Raw genomic sequence first — 12,133 nt, 5'->3', positions numbered from 1 at the left:
AAGAAGAAGGGTGCTGGACTCTGGAAAGTGAAGGGCCCTCTGAGATGAGATAATGGGAGAGGGGGTGGGCAGGGCCATTAGGATTTATAAAGTGCCTGGCATGTGTGCAGGGGGCTGTCATCCCCACAAGAAAGCTCAGGATGCCCCCACCTGCCACCTGGGAGGCCAGAGACTGGTATTCCGGCAGAAACAGGGCACATTCAAATTGGGTCATTTGAGGAGTTTGAGAAAGGAGCTATTGACAAAGGTGTGGGCAAGGTATAGGGACATCCCAAAGCATGGTGCAGTGCCCTGGGCCAGGTAAAGGTGGGCACCCCAGGCTGACAGCTGTGAGGGGAGGGAAGAGGACCCAGATCTGGACAGAGAGAAGGTTTTGGGAAGGGCATGAACTCTGTGAGGTAGTGATGCCTTGACCTCTCTCTCGTCTCAGTTCCTCCCATCTCTTGGGATGGGGTGGGGGTCGAGCATTGGCTGAATCCTGTTGATGTAATCTGTACGGGTCAGCATCCCAGACAGAAACAGATGGGAAGAGACAGGCAAAAGTAGATCTGGGGGCTTCCCTGGTGGCGCAGTGGTTGAGAGTCCGCCTGCCGATGCAGGGGACACGGGTTCGTGCCCCGGTCCGGGAAGATCCCACACGCGGCGGACCGGCTGGGCCCGTGAGCCATGGCCGCTGAGCCTGCGTGTCCGGAGCCTGTGCTTCGCAACGGGAGAGGCCACAACAGTGAGAGAGGCCCGCGTACCGCAAAAAGAAAAAAAAAGTGGATCTGGAGGGACAAACAGGAACTTCCCGCAGCAGGGAACTGAGGGACAGAAACTTATCAGTATATCAAATTTCCACACGCAATTAAAAGGGAGAACAGTGATAGCTAGAATGTTGGCTCCTTAGAACCTCTTCCCAGCTGACCCCCCATCTCCTCCCAGCCCCTCCTCAGGTGTTCCTCCCCACCATCCCTACTCCACCTTCTAAACTGCTTCCCTCAGGGATGCCTGGAAATAGCAAAGGACCAGAGAATACAAATGACTCATCCACAGAAAAGAAGATAGCTCAGAACACCAGGAGAATCTCTAGGAAAGCTTTTAACCTGGAGAAGTTACGGCCTGGCCATCTTTTTTTTAAGTTGAAATATAGTTGACATACAGTATTGTGTTAGTTTCAGGTGTCCTACATCATGATTTGACATTTGCATACATTATGAAATGATCACCATGTATAAGTCTAGTAACCATTGGTCCCCATATAAAGTTATTACAATATTATTGACCACGTTCCTTATGCTGTAGATTACATCCCCATGACTTATTTATTATATAACTGGAAGTTTGTACCTCTTAATCTCCTTCACCCGTTTTGCCGCCACTCACCCGCTGGGCTGGCCATCTTCTTAAAGGGAATATGTTCGGATAATTGGAAAGTTTAACATCGTTTTTTCTGCATTGGGTAATGGCTGGCTGAATTATTCACAGCACCCTTCCCACTGAACACAATGGAAATGCTGGATATTTTTTTTTTAATCTCAAAAACACTATGGAGAAACAGTCTGACAGTTTCTTATAACACTAAACAGGCCATTACCATATGACCCGGCAATTGCACTATGGGAATTACCCAAAGAAATGAAAATAAATTGTTCACACATAAAATTGGTACATGAATATTCACAAGAGCTTTATTCAAAGAGCCCAAAACTGAAAACACTCCAGATGTTTTTCAATAAGTGAATGGTTAAATCGACTATGGTACACCCAAACCATGGACCACAACTCAGCAACAAAAAGAATGAAGTGTTGGCACGTACAACAACTTGGGTGAATTTCCAGAGAATTCTGCTGCATGAAAAAAAGCCAATCCCAAAAGGTTAAGTGCAGTATTATTCTATTTCTGTAACATTCTTGAAATGACAAATATCATAGAAATGGAGAATAGAATATGTTGCCAGGGTATAAGGAGAGCGTAGGAGCCAGGAAGGAAGTGAGTGTGTCTATAAAAGGGTAACACAAGTGATGCTTGGGGTGATGGAAATGTTCTGTGTCTTGACTGTGATGGTACGTAAACAAACCTACATCTTACAAAATTGCATACAAGTAAACACATACACACACGAGTTCACAGGGCAAAAGCTAAACAAGGGGCTTCCCTGGTGGCGCAGTGGTGGAGAGTCCGCCTGCCGATGCAGGGGACACGGGTTCGTGCCCCGGTCCGGGAAGATCCCACATGCCGCGGAGCAGCTGGGCCCGTGAGCCATGGCCGCTGAGCCTGCGTGTCCGGAGCCTGTGCTCCGCAACGAGAGAGGCCACAGCAGGGAGAGGCCAGCGTACCGCAAAAAAAAAAAAAAAAAAAAATGCTAAACAAGATCAGTAGATTGTATAAACGTCTACATCCTGGTTGTGGTACTGTATTATTTTGTAGGATATTATCATTTAGGGAAACCGCCTTAAGAGTACACAGGATTGGGGCTTCCTTGGTGGCGCAGTGGTTAAGAATCCGCCTGCCAATGCAGGGGACACAGGTTCAAACCCTGGTCCAGGAAGACCCCACATGCTGCAGAGCAACTAAGCCTGTGTGCCACAACTACTGAGCCCACGCACCTAGAGCCCGTGTTCCACAACAAGAGAAGCCACTGCAATGAGAAGCCCGCGGGCACTCCAACAAACGGTAGCCCCTGCTCATGGAAACTAGAGAAAGCCCGCGTGCAACAACGGAGACCCAATGCAGCCAAAAATAAACAAATTTATTTTTCTAAAAAAGAGTATACAGGGGCTTCCCTGGTGGCGCAGTGGTTAAGACTCCGTGCTCCCAATGCAGGGGGCCCAGGTCCGATCCCTGGTCAGGGAACTAGATCCCACATGCATGCTGCAAATAAGAGTTCACATGCCACAACTAAGAGTTTGCATGCCACAGCTAAGGAGCCTGCCTGCTGCAACTAAGACCCAGCGCAACCAAATAAATAAATAAAATAAATATTTTTAAAATAATAATAAAAAATAAAAGTTACTATTTTTCCTCTTTCCACACTCTATTCTTGGAAGTAAGTCTTTAAAAAAAAACTGAAATAATAGTCTGACTTAACAAAAAACAATATATTTTTTAATATAAAGCTTTACCAAAAACCTAGAATGCTGAAAAGCTGTGTTGCACTCACCACTAGAGTTCCCATATACCTCCTCTCCTCCAGTTTCCCCCATTTCCATCCTGGTCTATTTAATTTTGCTCTGTCTGGAAGTTCTGGGTGGTTGCAGTGAATGAGAAAGTGGTTCAAAACAAGGCTGGAGAAAAACTGGGCAACTACTCCTCAGAGTAAGACAGCTAGTGTTGTATAAGAGACAGAGCCCTTGGCTGGGACCGGCCCCCATCCCTGCCCTCCCCAATTCTGCTCTAGTTTTGGTCTCATTCATTTATCCCCCCAAATATCCCTTTGTGCCCAGCCCCTGTATAGGACAGTGCTGGGGACACAGCTGTGATCAAGACACTCCTGGCCGTGCCTTCACGGGGCTTCCAGTCCTGTGGAGAAAACAGACCTGTCCCGAGACAGACACGACTCAGAGTGGGCAGAGCTGGGATGGGGAAGTACTGGGGGCTGCAGGAGCCCAGAGGGGTCATCTGACCCAGCAGGGGGTCTGGGAGGGCTTCTTGGGAGAGGGAATGTTGGAGCTAAGATTTGAAGGAGCAGTCGGTGTTATCGGGTAGAAATGTTTCAAGCAGAGAGAGTAGTATATGCAATGGCCCAGAATGGAGAGGAAGCCTAGAGTGTTTTCTAAAGCTCACAGGACTTCCCTGGCAGTCCAGTGGTTGACTCCTTGCTTCCACTGCAGAGGGCACGCCTTCGATCCCTCGTCGGGGAACTAAGATCCTGCAGCACGGCCAAAACAAAAAGAGCTCAGATATAACCATGGCGTATGAACCTTCCTCGGCTCCCAGGGGCCTTAGTAGCACAAAGTCCAAAGTCCTCAGGTTGGTATTCATGCATTCATTCGACAAACGTTTGCCTACTCTGTGCTGTCTGATGGTTGAGTGGGAGTTACCAGGCCTTATACTTGGGGACACATCGCTGACTACTGAGAAAGCCCAGCCCTTGGTACATCAGAATCACAGGGGTGTGTGTGTGTGTGTGTGTGTGTGTGTGTGTGTGTGTGTGTGTGCGCGCATCCTCCAGGAGGGGATATGTGAGACTGTTCCAGAGCAGCGATGATAAAGTCAGACAGACAGACTTGGGCTCTCCTTGGACTCTGCCATCCTGGAACATGGATCTTCCATCTCTGAGCCTCAGTTTTTTTCCGCTGCAAAATGGGCTTAATAGTAGAACCACTGCACAGAGTTTTATTCAAACGCACACGTAATCCTAGAGCCCAACCTTCCTCAGAAGCCACTGTTAGATCTTGAATCAAATCATGTCACTCCTGTGCTCAGAGCCCTCCCATGGCTCCCACCTCACTCAGAGCACAAGCCCAAGTCCTTGCAGTAGCCCATGGGGTCCTGTATTACCTCTCACCTACTCCCACTCTTCCTCTCAATCTACCCAAGCCATGATGTTCATTGAACACAGCAGTCCCGCTCTGACCTCAGGGTCTTTGCACTGGCTGTTCCTTCAGTCTGGGACACTCTTCCCCCGTATATCTACAAGGGCTCCCTCTCTTACCACCTTTAAGACTCTTCTCAAATGTCACCTTCTCCAAGAGGGCTTCCCTGACCACTCTTTTTTGTTTTTTAATTTGTGGCTGTACCACGCAGCATGCAAGATCTTAGTTCCCCAGCCAAGGAGGCAATCTGCATCCCCTGCTGTGGAAGCTCAGAGTCTTAACCACTGGACTGCCAGGGAAGTCCCCCCTGATCACTTTTATCTCCCTACCCCCTTTATTTTTTCTCTATAGCACACAGCCTTACCTGAGATATATTTCACTTTTCTCTCTTGTTATCTATATAAAATTTCAGTTCTGTAAAGGCAGAGACTTTTGTATTTTTTGTTCATTGCTGTATCTTTGGCACCTAGAACAGGGCCAGACACATGTTAGGTATTGTGTAAATATTTGCTGAATGAATGAGCAAATATTCCTCTACTGGGGCCTGCACACTCTCCTTCCCCCTGCCTAGCACTCGTCAATGAATCTTTAGCGAGGGAATAAAACTAAAAATAATGGCTAAAGCTCACTGCGTACCTGTTCTAATGCCTTCACCTGTGTTCTCAGCTGCCATCTTCAAAACAGCCCCAGAGCAGGGGGTCTTCAATGATCTCCCTTCTTGTGAAATGGAGGAAACAGAAGCCCAGAGAGGTGACATCACTTGCTAAAAGCCACACCTCTGTAAGTGGCAGTGCCAAGATTTGACCCAGGCCCTCTGGCCACAGCAGCCACACACCCAACCACGTTATTTTCATTTTTTGCCCCTTGCTTCCATCTCTCTCTGCTGGAACCTCTGTCCCTTTCCATCCCTGGGGAGTGTGAGTGTGTCCCTCTTCTCTCTCTGCAGACCTGGATTTGAGTCTAGGCTAATGGGATGACATCAGTGAGAAATGTCACCTCCCTGGGCCTCAGTTTCCTGCTCTGTAAAACGGGGATATTATAACACTACTTGACAGGGTTGTTGCAAGGGTTTCATGAGACCTCACAGGCCAGCACCCAATAAACAGAGACCATGAGGACGATGACCATGACCTCCTTGGACTCCGGGTGTCTCACTTTCCCCTGGTCTTCATCTCCCCTGTCTTGGTCTCTGCACCAGTGTGTCCCTCCGTCCCTTTGGGAGCTCTCCCCCTCTTTCTCAGGGTTTCTCTCCTCCTGACTCTCCCTAGCTCCTCCCCACCCCTCTCTGGACCCTACGTGAGCTGTTTCTGGCAGACATGAGGCTGAGAGGGAAATTCACAAGTAAACAGGGCAGCTGCGGAGTCTGTGCAGCAGGGAGTGACGGGGCCTTGCCGTGGGGGTGGAGGATATGATCAAGTAAACACCAGGCTGATGAATTTCTCATCAATATCATCTTTGACTTTCCCTCAGTACACAGCAGCAACCCTGCAGAAGGCGGCTTGCCTGAGAAGGGATGCCCTTCAGTTACTGATCCAATAAAACACCACAGGATGGGGGGTGAGCGTGGGGGTGGGGGGAGGGTAGTCATGGCTCCAGTAACAGAGTCCTAGACTAAAACAATTGGGGAAAAAATAAATAATAAAGAAAAAATACTGGGAATTCCCTGGCAGTCCAGTGGTTAGGACTCGGTGCTTCCACTGCAGGCGGCACGGGTTCGATCCCTGGTTGGGGAGCTAAGATCCTGCATGCCCTGAGTTGCAGCCAAAAAAAAAAAAAAAAAAAAAAAATTTCACAAGCAAGAGAATCTGAGAGTCTCCAAACAATAGGTGCGATTGTTAAGGGGATTCTCACACTTCCAGCAGATGCCACAGCTGCAGCGACCAGCACTGACTGGGTCACCGGGTCCCGCCCTGCTGCACACAGGGGACGCATGCATCTTGAGCTGGCGGTCTCGGCTGTGACTTTATGGAAAGGACTTACCGCAGAGGCCTCCCGCACCCGTCCTGGTTCCTCCCTCCAGGAGCCTTATTCTTCCACATGGGAGAGAGCCTGGCCTCTTCTGCCTTGGAGTATGTCCATCAGTGACCGACAGGTCCTCCCTGTGAAAACTGTCACTCCAATCCCCCCTATCCTTCCTGGCTTCTCACCTCATTCTGTACCTACGCCTAGGAAGTCCCTGGCTCCCTTGCTTTCCGAGCCCTGGGTTCGAGCTCCAGCCTACCACTCACTGTCTGTATAACCTCGGACAAGACCCTCGGCCTTTCTGAGCCTTTACTCATCTGTAACATGGGGCTATTGCTAAACCCAACTTCACAGGGTCTGGGGGGGAAGCAAGGAAAGCCCCTGAGCATGGTGCCGGCCCAAAGGAGATGCTCAGTAAATAAGTGCCCTTAAGATTATTGCCTTAAAAAAAAAAAAAAGATTATTGCCTTAATTGTGTCTCAATTTTCATGACTAACATTGAATAATCATACCCCACAGCCAAAATGTGCTATTCGCAAACACAATTGCAGTCCATGCCCTGGGGCACGCACCCGTGTCATCCCCTCTTGACAGATGAAAAAACTGGGGTTAGGAGAGGTTAAATAATAAGCCCACAGCCACTCAGTGAGCAGGTGGTAGAGCCTGGCTTGAACTCAGAGCTTATCACTGAATGTTTACCCACGATGCTGCCCACCCCCTAAACTGTGGGGGGGGGGAGTTGTGCTCAAGTCACCCCACTGCCCAACCCGATGATCCCAACATGATAACACAAAGGTCTGATTTACCTCTTCAGGGAGATGAACAAGCTGAAAACCTTACAGCCTACCCTATGACCACTGGTGTGTTTTCATGAATAGGTTTCCAGAAGGTACTCAGTGTGCCTGTGAATCCGGGGACCTTGGCAAGGAACCATGACTTTAAGAGACTGAAACTTGGATCCTTCCAAGGAGCCTTCCTTGTATCCGCCTTGAGGCCTCATTTCCACCTCTGTAAAATAAGAAAGTGAGGTGAGCTGGACCAGGTGATCTGGAAGATGCTGTGTATGCATTCATTTATTAGTTCATTCTCTTGATGAGTGTTTACTGAACAGTGTAGGGCAATGGTTAAAGGCAAAGACTGAACTCAGGTAGACCCAGTTTGGAATCCCAGTTCTGCTGCCTGCCAGCTGTGTGACTACAGACAAGTCACCTAACCTCTCTGAACATCAGTTGCTGCCTTTGCAAATCAGGAATAATACTGGTACTTAACTCGAGAAAGCAATGAGGGGAATTCCCTGGTGGTCCAATGGTTAGGACTCTGCACTTTCACTGCAGGGATCAGGGTTCGATCCTTTCTTGGGGAACTAAGATTCCCGCAAGCCGTGCAGCGAGGCCATAAATAAATAAATAAAAGCAATGAGGGTTAAATGACAGGAGACACATAAACGTGGGAACAGCCTTAACCCTGCCCTTACAGTCCAGAGGGAGAAACAGACCCACCCCCAGTCAGTGATGACCCAGAGTGGGCAGGGCTGGGATGGGGTCGCCGAGAGAAGGCTGACCCAGCCTGAGGGTCGGGAGGGCTTCCTGGAGGAGGAGACGTTAGAGCTGAGCAGTGAAGAACATTGTAAGCACTCAAGACACAGGAATCACCCATGTGAATGATGTATTAATAGTCTGTGGACATTCTTCCTGCTAACATCTCCTGTTCTGCTCGCCTGGCCCTGTGCTGGCTGATGCTGGGGACACATCAGTGACCGAGACAGCCCTGACCCTGACCTCCTTGGGCTCACAGATTACCGGTGAGGACAGACATCAAACAAGTCATTATCCAAATCATTACTTCAAAAGGAAATTACAGAAAGCTAGACGATCACACCGCAAGAAGACCTTTCCTCTGACATTCACAAATTCCTCCCTTTGTCATCTCCCAACCTTGAGCCCATCCACAGAGAGAATACATTCACTCTACAAGCATGTATTAAGCTCTTTCTGAAGGCAAGACAGTGTCCGCCAAAAGGGAGTCCTCAACAGACTTTGTTCAGACTTTGCTCCCTGACTAGACGGAAACAATGTGAGCTGATGGGCACAGCCTCACTGCCTCTATCCAATCAACAGTAACCAGAGGAGCATCCTAAAACACATTTCTCATTCGTCCCTCCCTTGCTTATACCCTTCAGTGGCTTCCTATTGCTCTGAAGGCAAAGACCAATGGGCTGATCTTGGCCTATATCACGGGTTCTTAAGCGGGTGAGGCCTGACACCCACTTTATCTAACATTTTAAGATGCCCCTTTAGTATTCTGAAATTAAACTCAGAGGTAATAGAGCCCACCAACACACAAATTTTATTTTCTGAAATTAATATCATGTCCTAACTGAACTACAAAGGAAAAATAAAAAGGCAACAACTTATAATCAACTAATCATCTATTTTGGTGTAGAAATGATGCTCAGGCATGGCCGCTCTAAAAAGCATCTCATCAGGCAGATACTAGCATCTCCGTGTAGACTCCATGAACGAGATAGGAATAAACTGTGTTGTTTGGACAATCACCACAATCAGCATTGCCTGGGGTGATGTGGCTTCTAGAAAGAGTGAGCAACTCCGGATCAAGTTCCCAACAAAATCAAGAATAGGCAGGCTGTGATGGACACGGTCTTTGCATTTCAGGAAAGGTCAGTGTATCTTAAAATATTGCAAAAACACTTAGTGTTTATACGTAAAACATAGCTGAGCTCTAGACTCAGACCATCATAAGTGGGTTTTTCTACCCACATGGGTGTCCAGTGGGACGTTGGAAAGTTAAGTGTGTCCGGGACAGATCTTGGTCATACGGATGGTTGAGACATCTGGCATCCCTGGTCCCTGTCCGTTACATCTCATCACACGTCATCACACCTCCAATCACTGTGGCAAACCCAAGACACCCCCATCATTTCCAAAACATCTCCTGAGGGAGGTCACAGTCTGATGGCATACACCCCCTGCACACGGGGCTGGCCTCATCTTGGGACCCTCACTCCGTTCTGGCTACCCCTGCCCCCTAGCTGTCCCCAGGCTTCAGGCTTCCACAGCTTGTGTTCCTTTTCCTGGAAGATTGTCCTGTGTGGTCTCAGCTTCCAGGCCGCCTCTCCCAAGCCAGCCTATGTAATCGGCTCTTTATGATCTATTGTTTTCTCATTTGCTGGCTGTTTCCCTACTGGACTGGTTGTCCATGAAACAGGTACAAGATAGCTGTGGTCACTGCTGAGTTTCCAGAAACCAATGCAAGGGGCCTCAATGATTATGTTGAGTGGTCAAGGGGACCAACTGGGGACCACAGGTGGAGGAAGAAATCCTGGAGTTGGCATGGGCAGGAGGCAAGGCTTTTACTGGGTCCAGAAGGTCAGGAAGGATCTGGGACAATGTACCAGGCCAAGGGGGAAGGGTGGGCATTCCAAGGGATTCTGTGCCATGCCGAGGTCCTCTGCTGCTTCTCAGATCAATCCCCAGTGTCTCTGGGGCCAGACCCGGGTGCAAATCCCAATTCTGCCATTTCCCTGCTGTGTGGCCTTGAGTGCTTTCCTTAACCTCTCTGAGCATAACATCCTTCTTTATAAGATGAAAGTGATGGTGCCCACCTCCTTGAGTGATTATGGGGTTCAAAGAGATCATTTTTATAAAACATTGAATACCGTAGTGTGCACTCAATGGATACTTGGTGAATAAGTGGCTCTTAGTTCCAGATGTGATGAAAAATGAGGTTTTAATCCAAAAGAGGTAGGAAGGTATTTGCTTTGGAGTCATATGGCCCTGGGTTAGAGCCTCAGCTCTGCCACTTGCGTGTTATATGACTCCGGGCCACTGAGTTTTCCTCTCTGAGCTTTAGTGACTTGTCTCTAAAATGGGATCATAACTGTGTTACCCACATGGAGTTGTTGTGAAAATTAGATCAGACACGAAGGTAACTGTGCAGCACAACGTCTGGCTCACAGTAAGGGGCTGTTGTTATGATTAGGAATGGCTCTGGAGTATACGGAGGCAGCAGACTCCCAGCCTTGGAGTAAGGGAAGATGGGGGTTAGGGGAATTTTCAGATATGGAGTTTAATGAATGGATAGGGAAACTGAGCCCCAGGGAGAAGGGTCTTTCCAGAGGTCACAGAGCACCTTGCAGGCCAAGCAAGGACCAGCAACAAGGGAAATGACCCCCTTCCAGATCTCCATGGGGAATTAAAGTCAGAAGGGATCAAGGGTAAGGGGTTGGGCCCTTTAAATCCTAAGCTCCACCTTTGCTTAGAAGGGTCTTTGGGGAGTATAAAAGGGGGTGCAATTCCTCTCTGCTCCAGAAAAGCATCTGCTGCTCCTGTCCCCGGGCCCCCAGCCCACCTGTCTCCAGCTGCCCACCACCTCCACCTGGACGCCATGCAGCAGCCACCCTTCGACATGTGGAAGGACTACTTCAACCTGAGCCAGGTGGTGCTGGCACTGATCCAGAGTCGGGGGCAAGGGCCGGAGGCCCAAGCGACCGGGGAGCCGGGACCTGGGCCCCAGCTGGGGCAGGATCAGGGGCAGGGAGGGCAGGGGGCCAGGGGGGGCCTGGTCACCCTGTGCAACTTCTGCAAACACAATGGGGAATCTCGCCACGTGTACTCCTCACACCAGCTGAAGACACCAGAGGGCGTGGTGGTGTGTCCCATCCTGCGGCACTATGTGTGTCCCCTGTGCGGGGCCACGGGGGACCAGGCCCACACACTCAAGTACTGCCCGCTAAACGGAGGCCAGCAGTCTCTCTACCGCCGCAGTGGGCGCAATTCGGCCGGCCGCAAGGTCAAGCGCTGAGGGCCATCAAGTGCCCACCCCCTGCACCCCCCAGCCCTCCTGGTTCAATCTTCCCAAGTCCCTGGACTCCCCTACTTCCCCGACTCCCCCAGCCCTCTGGAATGTCTGACCCCCAGAACTCCATCCCTGCTGAATCCTGAAACAATGGAGGCTATGGGGAGCCAGGCCAGCCCTGCCCTTTGGAACTCTCAGCCACTGGGGTTCTGTCCTGGCAATTCTGTGGATTCTCGGTGCAGCAGGACCCCTGCCCCTTGGACCACACAACCCTGTGGCTCCTTCTGGGTCACAGTGCATGGATCTTTAGTTCTTCTGGGATACTAGCTCTGCCCCTTTGACTTCTCAGCCCTCAGGGTTCCATTCCTTGCAGAATTCTTGGACTCTTGGACCTACAGGAGCCCACTGTGCTCTCTCAGAGCAACCCTCAGAATCTGGAGAGCTGTGAACAGGCTGGCTTGGACCTTCCAGCCCAAGAACTTCAAGATGGGATGCTGACTTGAACCAGCCTTCTCCGTCTGCTCCAGCCACCAGCAGACCCACCGTTTCATCGTGGACAGCGCCAGATGGGTCCTTCCCTGCCCTCAGCAGCCTATCCATCAGGAGCTGGGGGAAGGACGGGGCACGCCTGAGGGGCACCACGTCTTCGCAGGCTTATCTGGGGCTGGAGAGCCTTGGAGTGAGCCGATACCCTTGAACTCCCCCTGGTTGTTCTTCCCATCGTTCACTCCGTTTCACGGCACTGGTGCCGGACACGGCAAATCACCGATGGGTCCTTTCCCCAGCGAGAGAGCGTCTCTCCGCCATCTCCCAACTGCCCCCAAGTCACCATAGTTTG

At 50.0% G+C, this 12,133-nt stretch overlaps 1 protein-coding gene across 1 annotated transcript; it reads left to right on the top strand.

Annotated features, from left to right (window-relative positions):
- Positions 1-10,884: 10,884 nt before the first annotated feature.
- Positions 10,885-11,301, top strand: NANOS2 (nanos C2HC-type zinc finger 2; the record flags this gene model as incomplete). Its single annotated transcript, XM_079907550.1, has 1 exon — positions 10,885-11,301. One exon carries the CDS (start codon positions 10,885-10,887, stop codon positions 11,299-11,301), a length of 417 nt encoding a protein of 138 aa, XP_079763676.1.
- Between the last annotated feature and the right edge of the window lie 832 nt (positions 11,302-12,133).

Source organism: Stenella coeruleoalba, assembly GCF_951394435.1.
Source record: "Stenella coeruleoalba genome assembly, chromosome: 20".
In the NCBI taxonomy this organism is placed as follows: Eukaryota; Metazoa; Chordata; class Mammalia; order Artiodactyla; family Delphinidae; genus Stenella; species Stenella coeruleoalba.
This window is presented reverse-complemented; position numbering and strand designations above follow the sequence as displayed.